Source organism: Lampetra fluviatilis, chromosome 25 (genome assembly GCF_964198595.1).
Source record: "Lampetra fluviatilis chromosome 25, kcLamFluv1.1, whole genome shotgun sequence".
NCBI classification, from domain to species: Eukaryota; Metazoa; Chordata; class Hyperoartia; order Petromyzontiformes; family Petromyzontidae; genus Lampetra; species Lampetra fluviatilis.
Window position 1 is genome coordinate 10278577 of NC_136299.1, and position 15355 is coordinate 10293931.

The 15355-nt window shown below is 51.2% G+C and overlaps 1 protein-coding gene across 1 annotated transcript; it reads left to right on the top strand.

Moving 5' to 3' along the window:
- The first annotated feature begins 550 nt into the window (after positions 1 to 550).
- Positions 551 to 10492, top strand: CRLS1 (cardiolipin synthase 1). Its single transcript, XM_078868243.1, has 7 exons — positions 551 to 1554; positions 2323 to 2460; positions 3521 to 3650; positions 5273 to 5358; positions 6271 to 6339; positions 7036 to 7127; positions 8069 to 10492. Exons 1-7 carry the CDS (start codon positions 751 to 753, stop codon positions 8157 to 8159), a joined length of 1410 nt encoding a protein of 469 aa, XP_078724369.1. The 5' UTR covers positions 551 to 750; the 3' UTR covers positions 8160 to 10492.
- Positions 10493 to 15355: the final 4863 nt, after the last annotated feature.

Consider the following 15355-nt stretch of genomic DNA (forward strand, 5'->3'; position numbering starts at 1 on the left):
ATTTTATTTTATTTTGTAAAATTTGTATTTTTATTATTTTATTATTTCCTTCTACGTGACTATAATGATAAAATAACAAAAATAAAACATAATAAAACAATGTTATTTTATTATGTTTATTTTTTATTTTATTATTTCCCTTCTACGTGACTTTACCGAAAAGAACCTAGAAAATTAATCCCTGCAGTCACGAAAGCTTTAAATCGAAATCCATTCATAAAGTTTTAAGTTCACAAAGTTTCATTCCCCAGTAAAGCCCACGGGGCCAACAAAGCCTCTCTTTTGTTTCGACGCCGCCGCCGGAGAGTCTGAAGCGTGTAACCTGGCGGGAAAGGATAGCGATGGCGAGATGTGGTGTCATCCACGCAATTGTCTTGAGGTTGACACTTTGACCCAATGACCTTGACAAAAAGTGTACGTTGAATGCGATTGTCGTAAAACGTCGTAAAAAGAAGACCCCCCCCCTTTCCCCACCAACTTTCACCGCACGCGAAAAAAATATACTTTACGACCTCGACTCGTCAGCTGTCGCGCTGCTTTACGGCAGCAATCATGGCCGCGCCCAGGCCCCGCGTGTTGTCCGCTCTGAAGTTGTTGTTGTTGTCGTCCTCGTAAGAGTAAACAAAGACAACAAACAACCAAACCAACAGCAACAACAGCGGCACCGGGCGCCTCCTGCGCAACGGACCGGGCAGCAGCGCGTGTGAGGACATGAGTAACGTTGGACTCGCGCGGTGAAAGAGGGCGAAGATGGTGATGGTGACGATGTCAGCGCTTGGTCGGTGCCTCCGTTCCTCGTCGACCTCCTCATCCTTCTGTTTATCCTTCTCACACGCCTCTGTTCTTTCATTATCACCGTCATCATCGTCGTCGCCATCTTCGCCGTCACTGTTATCCCCCTCACTGTCGCGGCTGTCGCCGTCATCAATACTTGAATCAAAATCGGTCTCCCCTTTCTGCCCCCTGCCCTTGGTCTCCTCCTCCTTGTCGTCGTTCTCCACTTCGTGCTGCTCCTCTTTTCCCTCTTTCCTGTCTTGTCCCGCCACCTTTCCGTCCAGTTGCTCCACAATACCATCATCGTCACTGTCACCGTCATCCCCATTGTTCTCACCCTCTGTCGTGGGACAAACACGAGGATATGTGGCGTCGTTGAGACACTTCAGGAGACCAGGCAGTCCAGCCACCACGACCATCCGCTCCCGTTCATTGGGCAACAGGAGCACCTGCTATGCCTGCTGCTACTGCAGCTGCTGCAACAGCAACAGCAGCCGCCACTGTGGCCTCTGTCCGAGTGAACGGTCGCTCAGGTCCCCCCAAGTCGTCACATCGGGGTGGCGCTGGGGCCATCCCCTGCTGCGGTCGACTTGGAGGGGCGTAGCGCGAACCCCTCACGCCGGGGGGAGCCGCTCCGCCGGGGCGAAAGGTCCCGAGGAGGGCAGCGGGGGAAGCGACGACACTCGGGGTCGGGGAGGAGGAGAGGGCGACGCGTCGGGAGCTGCCTCGGGGACTCGGGCTCCCGGCAACTCGGCCAAAGAGAACATCTTCTCAGAGCTGGTAAATTACCCTCGGTTTTTTTTTATTTGGAAAAGGAAATTTAGCCGTCATTTTTTGGTTATATATATTTTTGCAGTAGTATACAACTTTCGTAAACAGCGCATTATTTGTTTTTGTTATTTCAGCTTAAAGCGTTTTTTGTTTAATAAAAAGCATACTTAACCTTGGATTACGTAACGCGTTGCAAAAAGAGTTTGTCCTCGGAAGAAGTTTATTAGTACGGACACCCACCGGTACCTGTCAGGTCGTAGTCCTTTTTTGGTCTGGCATGTCATCAAGTTTCTTGGAAACCCTAAACTATATTCGACCGTTTTTCAACATGATAAGTCCGTAAGAGTAAAACAACTTGATTCTAAAGTTTCGTTCATATCGGATAATCACTACGAAAGTTATCACTCCTCCACGTTACAGACAGATGGACGGCAGCTAACGGCTTCATTATCATCGACTTACCTTGCATATTAAGTAGCCTTCCTTCTTAACCTCCTTCCCTCCCCTCACCCATCCTACTCCTTCACATCCCTCCCTTACCCCTTCTTGATCCCCAAGTACCTATATCGCAGTCACTCATTCCTCAGTCCTAGTCGAGCGCCCCCACCATCAAAATCATTCCATTCTGTCACCGTTTTGTAAGCTCTTGTCAACCGCCTTGCACGAAGGCGCTCGATACTTATCAATTATATTATATTACCACCTTATCTGAGAGTACTGCATTTGACTGGTGGGCATTTGTTTTTGGTGGGCATTTGTTTTTGGTGTGCGTGGCAGTACGAGAACCCCTGGACGGTGCCCAACGCCCTGTGCGTGACGCGCATCGCGCTCTCTCCCGTCATCGCGTGCCTCGTCGCCGACGAGGAGTTCGGCTTGGCGCTGGGGCTCCTCTCGCTGGCCGGCGTCACCGACCTCGTACGACTCGCCCGTCTCCAGCGATATTCGCGTTCAGCACCCCCCCCCCCGCACTCATCCTCAACACTTGTGTGCTTGGCTTTTTTTGTTCAAGAACCCGGTAAAGGGCAGGGAGAGGGTGGGGGGGTACAGGAATTCCGTGGAGCTGAAGTCCAAACTCAGTAGGTTATGGGAAGGGGAGAAGGTTGGGCTCAGTGCATCACTCACGTAGTAGGGACTGCGAGCGGGAACGTAGGTTTTTAGTGTGCTTTTATTTGTATTTTTTTTGTCTTTCTATTATGTTCTAATTAATTCATTATATTGCCGTTGTGTTGTTCCAACCAAGCCTTGGTAAATGCAGGCTCCGTAGCAGCAGTCGAGGAAGAAATAGAATGACTGAAGAGTTGTAAGACATTTGGCCTTCCCCATTGCATATTGGTTGAGGTGTGGAAGTGATTAGGAAGAGAAGGGGCACTGATTCAGTTGAGTTGGCATTAAAATAAAACCAAAAACTTTTACTGGGGCATGCATCAGGTGTTATTCATTTCAGGATGGGGATGAGTGGAGGAAGCGGACGAGGGAGATTTACGCTATGTAAGTGGGAATAAATGCCACGAAGAAGACGTTCCAATCGTTGGGATTGCCATGCCTCCATGCTATGAGAACACTTCCATTCATAACTCTTATGTAGCCGAATGTAACGCGACAAAGGAGAGACGTCAGTTGTTGATATACCCAGGGCACGGCAAGGGTCAGCAATCGGAGATTTCAGGACTGAAGGAGCGCAGGCTACAGTGGTTTACTATATTGTCCGTATATTGTAAATCAGTGTATACAGAAGAGAGATGGCCTTGATATAAAATTACCGTCCCAGAGAGAGTGGAATTAGTCCTCATGTCAGGGAGGAGGACCTCACAGACGAGAGTCCGAACCGAGTTTACTAATGTCAACGTGGGCAGCAATGTCTCAGCATCCCGTGTGAAACGGACCGCGATGCGTGTCAAAGAAAACGGTGCTGTGATGTCCGGGAAGAGACCCGTGCTTACGGACTCGCTGCACCCTGTTTTTGTTCCGACGGCAGCTGGACGGATTTATCGCACGGACCTGGCCGAGCCAGCAGTCTGCGCTGGGCAGCGCCCTCGACCCTCTCGCAGATAAGATCCTCATCAGCGTCCTCTACATCAGCCTCACCTGCGCTCACCTCATTCCTGGTGAGCATGAGTTTGCTCCGCTCACCGCGCAGTCCAGATGTTGTCCCGCGCCACTGGCCGACCTTGTCCGCGTTCATTTAGCGAGGCTCTCCTCGATATAAAATATTTAAAAATACACGCTTTAATGAAATGTACTCTCCGAGCTGCCCCTTCCTCTGCCCCCTTCCCCCATCGCCCCTCCCCTCCTTCCACATCCCCCGCCCCTGGGCGTGGCTCCCCGAGGCTTGCCGTGACGTAAGAGACCGTGGTGATTTACAGGCAACGTCAGTTGAGCATGGACAATTAGAGCCGTTAAAAAAATTGTTTAAAAATATATTTATTTTTATTTTCAATGATAGAATATAGTATTATCATCAGTATGACATGGCTATACAAAGTTTGCAGTCGATACGACATTGGGAATACGGTTGAAATTGTGTTACAAGATTTTTGGATACGACAACACATACAGTAAGTTAAATAAAAGCGTGTAAAAGTTTAAAAATATATGTTTTGGAGTTTTTATGATCTAATATCGTGTTGTCATCAGTATGACATAGCTATACGAAGTTTGCAGTCGATAGCACATTGGGAAGTGTGTAAAAATTGAGTTACAAGATTTCTTTTTTGAGGATACAACAGACGAAAAGTGAGTTCAATAAAAGCGTGTAATAATAAATGAACGGCTTAGGTGAACACGTGACGTTTCTCACTTGCCCTCGTCCAGATCTATGCGAGCACTTGGCGAACACCTGCACCCAGTGACAAATGACTTGGACTTTCTATTTTTCCCCATCTTGATTTCTCCCAAGTTTATTCAGATTGTGCTGTCGGCTTCAGGTCATGAGACCATGTGTCCATTGGGAGCTCTCGCAGAGCAGTTGTTTGACAACGGTGTCAGAAGCAAATGTCACAGAACTACTTCTGAGATCCCTTCAAGTGCACCTCTGGTCCACAGAGTAGAGGGCAGCTCTCTTCAACCTGTCCTACCACAGGGCATATATTTTTTTCATGCCACTGGGAGTAATGTTCATCGTATGTCGGTCATGCCAATATTGGTTTCATTTCTCAAGAGCTTGCATTTGATCAAATTAAGTCATTATTGGTGAGTGGACCAAGACCTTCAAATTACTACACTTGATTACCCGGTTTGAATTCTCAGCAGTACCATCTCAGCGCTCTGACCTCTTTGAGCCACTCGGCCACCCGCCCACATTCAGAGACACTGGTTCGTAGGGTCTCGCACACTACCCGCACTTAATTGAAATAATAATTTACGGCCCCCTTTGTTAAACCGTGACGAACCTAAACTAAATTACTTACTAAACTATTTTTTATTTTACCAGGTAAGGCCCACTGAGCTATGTAGCTCTTTTTCAGAAGCAACCTGGCCACAAATGATAACTCAACGTAGTGGCTTATCACGTGGAAGTTTATCGCAACCAAATACTCCGAACGCACGTCCATTCTAAATGTGGAGGGAAAAACCGGAGGACCCAGAAAAAACAATCTACGTGACCATGGGGCTAACAACAAACTCCAAATATGACAGGCGTCAGGGTCGGCATCGAACCCACTACCTTCTATATCCCAGGCGAAGTTGTTAACATCGCGCCACCGTGGCGCCATTGTGTGTTTGGCAGTGCCGCTGACCGCCCTGATCATTTCGAGGGACATCGCTCTCATCGGCGCTGTTTTTTACGTGCGCTACCGCACAGTGCCTCCTCCAGTGAGTACCGCACTAAACCTGCACTGGCAGCAGCATCATCATCAGCAGCAACAGTCACTATCTATCCACTGCTGGGACCAAAGCATCCCTAAGCTGCTGTCAGCTGTCGCTCACGGTCGCGAGATGCAACGATCCATGCACCTTGCTCCTGCACACGAGCAGATTTCACCGCCCCGTCTCCACAGTGGGCATCCTATCCAGATTGTTTCTCTCCTTCGGCTGCCACTCTGTCATAAGTAAGGCTAGACCACCCAGCCATCATCCCTCACAGCGACATGTCCTACGCAAAAACCCACTTGCACTTTTAATAGTCGGTAAGATGTTTCTCACTTACGTATGACCTCTTGTATCCCTCTGCCTTTCGGTGTAATTCCCAGCGTACACCTCTTTCGCCACGCTTGTTTGCGCACTCTTCAGCTTTTGTTTCAGTATCTTTGTCAGTGTCCGTATTTCTTATCCACGTGTCACAGCGGCTCATGCTCACTGATTTAAAAACTCTCTTCATTAGGGCACCTCTGTTTGTTGATCTTCATTATGAAGGTAATCGTCATGTAATTATTTGCACCGCGCTTTACACCCGTTGAAACCTTTGCCTATCGTGCTGCGCTCTGTTAATAAATAAAAAAACCTGCCGATGTTGAGAATTACAGTGAAGTTTTAACTTGGAATTAAGTTGGACACATTTAGTTTCGGGCACAAAACAATCTCTGCCGCTTTGCCATTCATTCAGGTGATCTCGATTCAGGAGTCGCGATCGCAGTGCGTATTTGTTGCACGTTGAATTTAAATGGCTTGTGTTGTCTTGATTTTTTAACGGGTAGCGTGCCGAGTACCCAGCTTACCCACAGCTCTGGTTATAAGCGCGTATGTAACTTGATGTTCTTGCTGCTGTGTCGTTTTATATATTTCTAGTGCACCCTGGCTCGATACTTCAATCCACGTTTTGCTACTGCCCAGCTTAAACCAACGCTCATCAGCAAGGCAAGTCGATACATGTTATGGACCAATTACAGCTTTTCAATCGATCGTAAGACAAGCCCAAGCGTGTATGTGTAGCGGTCAGCGCGCTGCACTACGGACTCAGCGACCCGAATACCAATCCCGCTCATGGCCACCAAAACCGGTGCTGATTACCTGGACCGTTCCTGGGCCTCCCCTGTTTCCACTCAGCCTTAAATGAGAACCTGGTACGGTGTGTAAAAAATTTCACCACTGGGGAGACAAAGGGCGTGGTGATGGCTACCCACCCCCTCGTGTGCTGTGCCAGCGTTCATAGGTGCTCACGAACAGCACCTGCCCAACAGTCTGTTGAGGCTATACAGGGGATCTTCGTGGAGTTATGGGTAACTGTGCCTAGATCAGGGGTTGGCAACAACAATAACAAGAAGAGCCATTTTTTTCGATTTCGGTAAAAAAAACTTCAATATCTCAAGAGGCGCAGTGCTCGTGGTGAATTCGCGACGGTGTGGCCCTCAATGAATAACGTGTCACGAAGCGGCCCTCGAAGAGCCGCATGCGGCTTCGGAGCCACAGGTCGCCGACCCCTGACCTTGGTATAAGTCAGTTGAGGCCTTAAAAGTTGCTCGCTCACGGTACTTTCCCCCACGCCTTATGTAGGCTACACAAGGGAGCTTTGCGCGTGCGCGCGCATTTGACCGTGCGTGCGTGCGCGCGTAGGTGAACACGGCCGTGCAGCTCTTCCTGGTGGCCGCGTCTCTGGCTGCGCCGGTGCTGCACCAAATGGACAGCCCCCTGCTGGTGGCGCTCTGGTGATCCCCGCCGCGCTGCACACCAACACCACCACCACACTGCGACGCACCGCACTGCACCGCCTTCGCCGACCCGCACTGACCACCCTAAACCCCCCACCGAGTACGCACAGCACAGCGTAGGGAGTCGCTCAGCCAGCAGTGACAAAAGTTGCGTCTCGGCAGTATGCATGTACTGTATGTTCAACTTGTTTTGAACCGTACGGAGCAAACCGTGCTAATCGGAGGTGCGGGGAAGGACAACAAACTAAACACAAGAAGCAGTTCTAAAGAAATTAGTTTTCAGCGTCTGCTGCACAGTCAATGGCTTCGGCGCTTGCATTTTTTTTTTCACACGCGGTTTCACCACCAGAGGGCAGAGTCGCATTGCACGACATTTACAGCGGCAGGTCAAGTTTCATCAGGCCTTCTGCTCCAGCGCAACATCCGCAGCATTGGTTAAGCACGAGCAAACTCGGGACCAGTTTCGATCTACGGCGTCGTCCGTCACCAGAGTCAAACTTGCTTGTGGACCTATGCTGGTGAACTGCCCAGGTGTTTATAGTCAAAGACCCTGTCGGAAAGACACGGGTCCCAGCTCGAGCGTGGATCTGTGTGTGCGTGGATCTGTGTGTGCGTGGATCTGTGTGTGCGTGGATCTGTGTGTGCGTGGATCTGTGTGCGTGGAGCGGCAGCGCAGTGGTTGCACGCTGCGACAAACCCGCCGACCTGAGTTGGATTCCCGGCCGCGGTTAACACCAGCGGCGTGTGATATCTGAACCGGTCCTAGGCCCATTCGTATGTTGACGTCTAAACATCACCACTGGGGAGACAGGCAGCTGGCTGGCCATTGTGCTGGGTCACACCCCCCTCGTTACGCCATTCTGGCGAGCAGCACTTGCCCCAACCAGCCTACGGAGGCTACACGGAGTGGGGGGGATCTTTGTGTTTGTGCGCCCAAGGTACGTGACGGCGCTCACCACCGTGGGATCCGGCTACAGCTACTACCGCTACGGCCGGCAGACGGTCCGCGTGCTCAACGGGACCAAGTGACGGAGCCCCGGGTCTCCCCGCCCGCCACTCGAGGCGGGGAGGAGGGGGGGTGGCGTGGGGGAGATGGAGAGAGGCCGCGTCAAGACGTCTGCCGTTCTCAGTGCCGAGCGTTGCAGCTGTCGGGGTGAAGCCACGTCTGCACATGGATAGAATTTGTCCTCTCTGCTCCGGTTCATGTCTCCTAGTTTTGGCCGAGCTTAGGCGCTCGTTGGCCTAGCTGGCGAGTGTGCAGGTGGTGCAACTGCACTGGGGTGCAATGAACATTTTTTGGAAATTTACCAGGTAAGGCCAAATGGGCGATATAGCTCTTTTTCAGAAGCGACCTGGCCACAAATGATAGGTCAACGAAGTGGCTTTTCACGTGGAAATTTACAGCAGCTAAATACTCTCATGAGCACACGTTGATTCTTAATGTGGAGGGAAAAACCGGATTACCCGGACAAAAATCCACACGGCCACGGGAAGAGAGAACATGCAAACTCCAAATGTACATGCGTCAGGGTAATGATCGAACCCACGACCTCCTGTACACCAAGCGAGGTAGTTGGGACAAAATGTTTCAATTTCATTGCGTTGCACACAGAGCCCATGCCAACCATGCCAACCATGCCAACCATGCCAACCATGCCAACCATGCTATACCACTGTGTGCTGTCAGGGGGCGGGGGTTAGGGGAATTTTGCTTTGATTTTTTTTGACATCCAACCGGCCATTGTGAACTTCGGTCAATCAATGTTATTCGTGAACCCTTTGATTTAAAGGTTTTTGTGATTGTAGGTGTAGTTTAATTTAATTTAGATGTGTCCCCCCCCCCCCCCCCATACCGTAGTGTTAACCTCCATTGCTAATCACAAAATGACCCACGTTTGTACCTCCTAACACGACGTCTTTGAAGCGAATGTATTTTGAATTATCGGCAAGCTCACCTATGATCCTGTGTGAGAGCTTGCCCTTCAATTGGAAGGTCGCAAGTTCAAATTCCAGTCGGGTTGAGGCTTGGCTCAGCCCATCATCACTCTGCGGTCGATAAAATAAGCACCGCAGTCATGAGTGGTCATACGGGAATACCTGCCCCCGTCATATAAATGTGTAATTTCCACTGGCTCAGAGCTTCAAACTTGCTGATGAGCACTCACTGCCCCGCTGTCGGTTGGACAGGAAATCACTTTGACCCTTGGGATTTTATTTCGTGGTAGAAACTGCGGAGGGACTTCCGGATCTCACAGGCGGCCTCCTTGCATCGTGCCGCAGCCTCGAACCTCACGCCGGGCCCACCCCTGAGCGATCGGTCACGCAACTCTGTTTGCACGCAACTGAATTTGCTTGTGTGTGGACGTCTCTCTACAACCGATTGCGAGCGGTCGCGCAACTCGGCCGCTCGCAGCAGAGACGTCGATCTGCTCGCCGATTCGTCGTGACGTACTTCATCACGCGGCACGTTCGCCAAATGTGATTGGTCATTGCAATCCTGACGTGGGTGGGGTGGGGCGGGATGGGGGGTGGAGCTAACCGGAATAAGGGCGGGGCATGTGGTAGAGGGCACGGCCACGCAAGTCCTTGTTGCGCAAATACTCGCTCAGATGCAGACAAAGCAGTTGCAGGCGTTTCCAAGGGAGCTGTTTGATCGCTCGGCTCGTCGTGCTGGGGCACGGTGACGATGGACGGCGCGGCTCTGCAGTGGTGCGGTGGTGCAGTGGTTAGCGCACTTGGCTGTGAAGTAGATTCCCGGCCACGGCTAACGTCGGTGTTGGGTCTCTCCGCACCAATCGGTGTGGTGAAGTATGGTCATACAACCACCATGATGCAACACGACTTGATGGGGGGGGTTAGGGTGGGGGTGGGGTGCTTCGTCAAGCAGTGGCTTGGCGAAGGGTTGTACGTTTATTGTGTGCGCAACAAGTGTGACACAGGGTAGCTGTCCACGGTTCGTGACCGCACGCTCTACCGATCGGCAAATATCGCCGGATTTGACTTGTGCCTTATTGGTGCTCGATTAAGTAACGCCGAGGCTGCACGTCAATTGGTTGATTGCTGTTTGCGTTGTAATCCGTTAGTCCTGGGCTGAGTGGAGGTTAACGAGGGCGCTGGTAACCGCCGACAAAGCAAACGGCGTGCCGATGATTCGGCCACTTTGGGCTCTTCGCCCGTCACCAAATCATCCGCAGTGCGTCTGACCCTGTCACATCTCGGAAACTAAACAGTCCTGAACTGGCCGCGGGGATTTGTGGTGGGTCGTACCTGGTGGGGATACGTGGTGAGCAGCGGTAGGGCAATTGAAGTTAAATCCATTGTTGTACTGATCTTCTGCGCTCCCACGTCTAACCTCCCGCCTTCACCAGCATGACCCCCTCCCCCCGTGGCCCTCATCCAGCAGCGGATTGACAACAGGGCTGTACGTTATTGATCTGGTCAACCTTGCCGCGAATACTGTTTTACGCGCTGGTCGATTTTGCGGGACAGTGTTCCACGTACCAGCCACAGCTTTGCTTCTCGCCATGTATCACAATTCCTGCCAGATTCTCAACACAGACTTAATGGCCTTTGGAAAAAAAAGAATTACACCCGTCACCAGCGATCCTTGCGGTTGATTAACTCCACGAGTGATTATACCCGAGCATTATCGTAATGCCGATCCGCTCTCGCACTCCACACGGGAGCCGCGTGCGTGCGTGTGTGATGGGGTGCAGATCCGAGTGGTTATCTCGCTCCACCGCCTTGGGTAACCGCACTTGTGAAGCAAAATACTTCCCTCAACCACTGCCATTACCCCTGCCTTGTCGATTACGGGCGGCAGAAACGCAAGTGGGCTTGTGCTCGTGCTCGACCTGTCGCGCAGAAGGGTGGACGGGCGGTGGGCGAGACTAAGGGCGGAGTTGCAGCGAATGGAGGGAATGCGCCTGGTGGCACGCGACAACCACGGAGATGGAGCGATGAGATGGGCGCGCGGGCAGGAGCGAGACGGATCGTTGTGTCGTAAGGGCCGCGAGAGATTCGTTTGGTGGCATGGGGGGGGGGAGGCATTCATCCCGCAGTGGATTTGACCGCAGATGGGCAACAGTAATATTTATTTACAGCCCTTTGTTAAGCCACCTCTGTGTCGATTATGGAGGTTGTTTGACCATAGTGCACCACGCTGGCCAGCATGGGTTGGTGAAGGGGGGGGCCAGGACCGGTTTAGGTTCCGCCCACCACTGATGTTCGTCGTGGCTGGGAATCGCTGCGTTCATGCATTGACCACTGAAACACCGCTCCCCAAGCTGTTCTTTCACAAAACTGCATCTTCAACTGTGATTTTTTTTAAATTTTAATTACAGCACCGTAAAATAACAACTTTATGGTCGATAAAGTGCCAAGGTTAAAAAAAGAAAATACCCCATTAGGCAACGATATCCGGCAGTGTATTAGTCAAGTGTGTGTAGATCTCCCATCCCCCCCCCCCTGGCAGATTTTCGCGAGGTTCAGGATTCTACGCACACTGTAGGGGGTGGGATCGGGGGGGGAAGAATGCTGTCGCGGCGCCAATTTGGTTCGCGTGCTGTCCGTTTCCAACGGTCCCCGGGCTCGATCTACCGTCGCGGCACTCCGAACGATGGGGGAAAAGTTTTTGCTCGCGCGGCCTCCTCTGCTGGCGACGTTTGCGTGACCCGGCCTTGGTGCATGGACGCCGCACGGCGGGAGGTTTTGTTTATGGAGGAGGCCACCGCAACCTCCCTTCTGCGCCCTCCCGTATCGCCGCCGCCCCTCGTTAGGACGGTCCACTTTAGCCGCCGGGAAGAAAAAAAAATCGGCAGAGGTTGATATTTTATTGACATAGTTCACAGTGGGTCGGTTAAACGTGGTGCTTTTGAGAACAAATCCCTTTTCGCTTCAAGGAGTTACTTGAAAAATCGGAGTCGCGGTTTTGGTTTCGTTTTTTTGTCTTTCGCCGTCGTGAAAGCCTCTTTTGGCGTCGGCGGTGGCAGTCGTCGGGATGTTCCGGCGAACGGCGTGGACGCTCCACACCCCCCCTCCCCCCCCGTGTGACCGCGGCACAAACGTCAAGACCGCCTTTAACTGTGAATTCATTAGCTGCAAATCGCTTTGGGTCGTGTAGGTCTAACCACATTTATTCTATTGAGAATGCCATAATGGTGTCTTTTTCTTTTTTCTCAACTGCTAATGCACGGACAGCGTGTTGGTTATTTGTACCGGAAGGATAACTAAGGGATGCCTTGCTTCTCATCGTTTGACAGAAGTGTTTGTTTCTGTGGCATAATGCGCTGCTTGAATTTTGTCCTTCGATGTTTAAGCTGTAAATTAGGTGAGGATGTTTCAATAAGTGACTTAGCAATTCTGCAACTTGGTGCAATTTCTGTATAAATCACGCACCGAGAGCGAGGTGTGATCAGGCACGATTGTGCAATAATGAGTTTTTCTCCATCCCAGAGTTGGCCACTAGGTGGCAGACGTATCATGTGATCAAAGACCCTTGAACATCTGCACATTAGAAAGGCGTCGAGGCTGTGATTCGGTTTCGCCCGTTTTGAGGGTGCAGCGGCCAGTGAAAGTGGTCGGAGGGTGAAACTGCGATATGGTGGCGGCAGTATACATTGTGGAACTTTTTTATATAAATAAACGGATAGGATGGCTGCATTGAAACGCGAGTCCTTGGGGTCATGTCCCATTCATTGCGCAGCAGTCACCCAAATCGCTTTGACATAGGTTACACGATTATGAAAACTTGCAACTTATTGAAACGCCTTCCTGTCGATCAAGCACTTAAGGAGAATTTGTACGAGTGTCAGATAGATGCAACAACGATTGGCCTTTAATTGGACTTTTAATACCTTATTTGCATCAACTTCAAATTCGAGTTGGTCTCATTGCTCCAAGAATTCGAGCTGCCAGGCACTTAGAGTTTCCACGATTGGTTGGCACGAGTCGACTCAAGAGTTTATCGCGCGAGTTGGGGCAGCTCTTACTCTGGAAATTGACCATTTACGCTCAGAAAACAGAATTGTCGCGTAGAATTCGGACCACGCAAACGGGCGTCCAATTTGAGTCGTCTAGATTCATGGAAACTGGGAGGTTGGGTAGGTGGGTGGGTAGGTGGGAGTGTGGGTGGGCAAACCACAGTCCCTCTAGTTCTGTAGTTCATGGAAGTGCGGTTATTGGAGCAGCACTTCGTACTTGGACTTGAATCACAGGTGTACTTTTGACTGGCGATGCCATCGGGAACTCGTCCCGAGAGGATTTAAAATAGAGATGTATTTTTGTAGTCAACGCAGGGCGGACGCGACTGGCATCCACGGTGCAAAATCCGGAGCGCTCTCGCCTGGCGAATCCGTCGCGTGTCACGGGTGCGCGTCGTCATCTGTCGAGATAAGGTCACAAGGTGAAACACGATAAGATCTGTCGACCGTCGAGACGTGCCGCGTGGATCGGCGACGATGTGCGGTTGTGCGACAGAATTATTGTCAATCGGTGTTGAGGCCAAAGTACGCTTTTCAACTAAAACGAATTCGCAGTTGTGAATTATTAGCCTCTTACTCGTCGAGTTCGATACCAGCTTTCGGGGCTTTTAAGGGAATAACTGCCGCTGGGCGAACATTAACCCGCACAGATGAACGATGAATGTACGAATAGCAGGAGCGTCATTAGCCGTGTTTTGGAGACCCAGTGTCTCCACTGCTTGAAGTTTTACTGCCGTTGAACAACGGGGGGGGGGGGGGGGGGGGAGACGCGTGAAGTGGTAATGAGTGTTCAATCAGCCCGACCTGCTTTAGTTAAGAGTAATGCGACCTTTTGTTAATAAACGTATTTAATTCGAAACCGTGCTCTGTGTGACTTCTTTGATCAGCCCGAGAAGGAGATCGCTCCGAGTGCACCCGGTGTCGTCAGATCGAAGAAGCTAAGCAGGCGTTGAGCCTGGCGGGATCGCGCACGGGGTGAGCGACACACCCCCCGTCGAAGAGCGGCTGCTGTAGGCTGCTGCGGCCTACGACGTGCGACTTGGCAGCGCAATGCAACTGCCGCCCCCCGAATTCTGAGCTCCACGTGTCGCACGCTCGCTGCCTTCACCAAACCGCGCTGGCTGGCGTGGTGATTTCACACGTAGTGTCGGCTTCTGGGCTTATCTTGCTCTATTTAAGACCGGAAGCAGGTGGATCGCTAAAAGCGTAAGTTAAGCAACCGGTGGCTCTACGTTCTGCCGACGACGATGGTGGCACTCCGAGTTCCATTCCTGCCCACGGATAACAATCGGTGGCGAGTGGTGTATCATCTGCTGCTGCTGATGGTGATGATTCTCATGGTGATCACCATCAACTGTATCTGATCATCGCTCTCGTGGGCGAGGGCGGGTGGGGATACTCGGATCGCTGTCATTTGATTTGCGTCGTCGCCGCTGGCTGATTGCCGGCCCCAGGATCGCGTGCGCGTTTGGTGCTCCGTCGGTGGCACGCGCCTCGGAGCACTCCGGGAGCGAGGTGGGGGGGGAGACGCGTCGAGCGGTCTTCGCGGGAGAAGGCGAGCAGCGGGATATATTTTTTGTTTTTCTTTCACAAGCGAGGAATGATGATGGGAGGCGTTGCGTGTGCGGCGCGAAAGAGGTTCACCGCACACGATGGGCGACAGGCGATAAGTTCGAGTCCAGGGTGTCTGCTGGGAACGTCACGCGTGGGACAGCTCTGCGGATAGAAGGGCCTCCACTCGAGAGAGTGGGGGGTAGGTGAGATCTACTCTAGATTTGAAGCTTTCGTGACTGCAAGGATTCATACTCTTTGGTTGTTTCGGTAAAGTCACGTAGGTAAAACATAAAATAATTGAAAACAACTAAATTTAATCACAATTTTATTTGAATTAATTTAGTTTTCATTTATTTGATTTGATTTTTTACCTACGTGACTTTACCGAAAAAAACAAGAGTATGCGATCTACTCTGTTTAACACGTGGCAGAACTTTCGCGACCAATATCATCCATAATAGAGGTTTTTTTGTTTGGGTTAGATCACGTAAATATATAAATGTGTCGTTAAAACCCGTCGCCACCCGACACAGCCAACCAGACGTGCTTGTAAGAGATGTGCGTGCCCACACTTTACCCCACCACGCGCGCCCGGGCGCTTGCAGGCGAATCGCCCCGCAAGTCACTGGAGGCGCTGCAGCGTTTGGGTCACCGGCCGTGTGCTTCATTTAAAGGCCCACGGCTGACCAC

Bases quoted from the DNA above. Each gene is read 5' to 3' on its own strand.
- CRLS1 (XM_078868243.1), top strand. From the start codon at position 751: ATGGTGATGGTGACGATGTCAGCGCTTGGTCGGTGCCTCCGTTCCTCG. The intron at 1,555-2,322 runs GTAAATTACCCT...TGTGCGTGGCAG, and splicing joins AGAACATCTTCTCAGAGCTG to TACGAGAACCCCTGGACGGT. The intron at 6,340-7,035 runs GCAAGTCGATAC...GTGCGCGCGTAG, and splicing joins AACCAACGCTCATCAGCAAG to GTGAACACGGCCGTGCAGCT.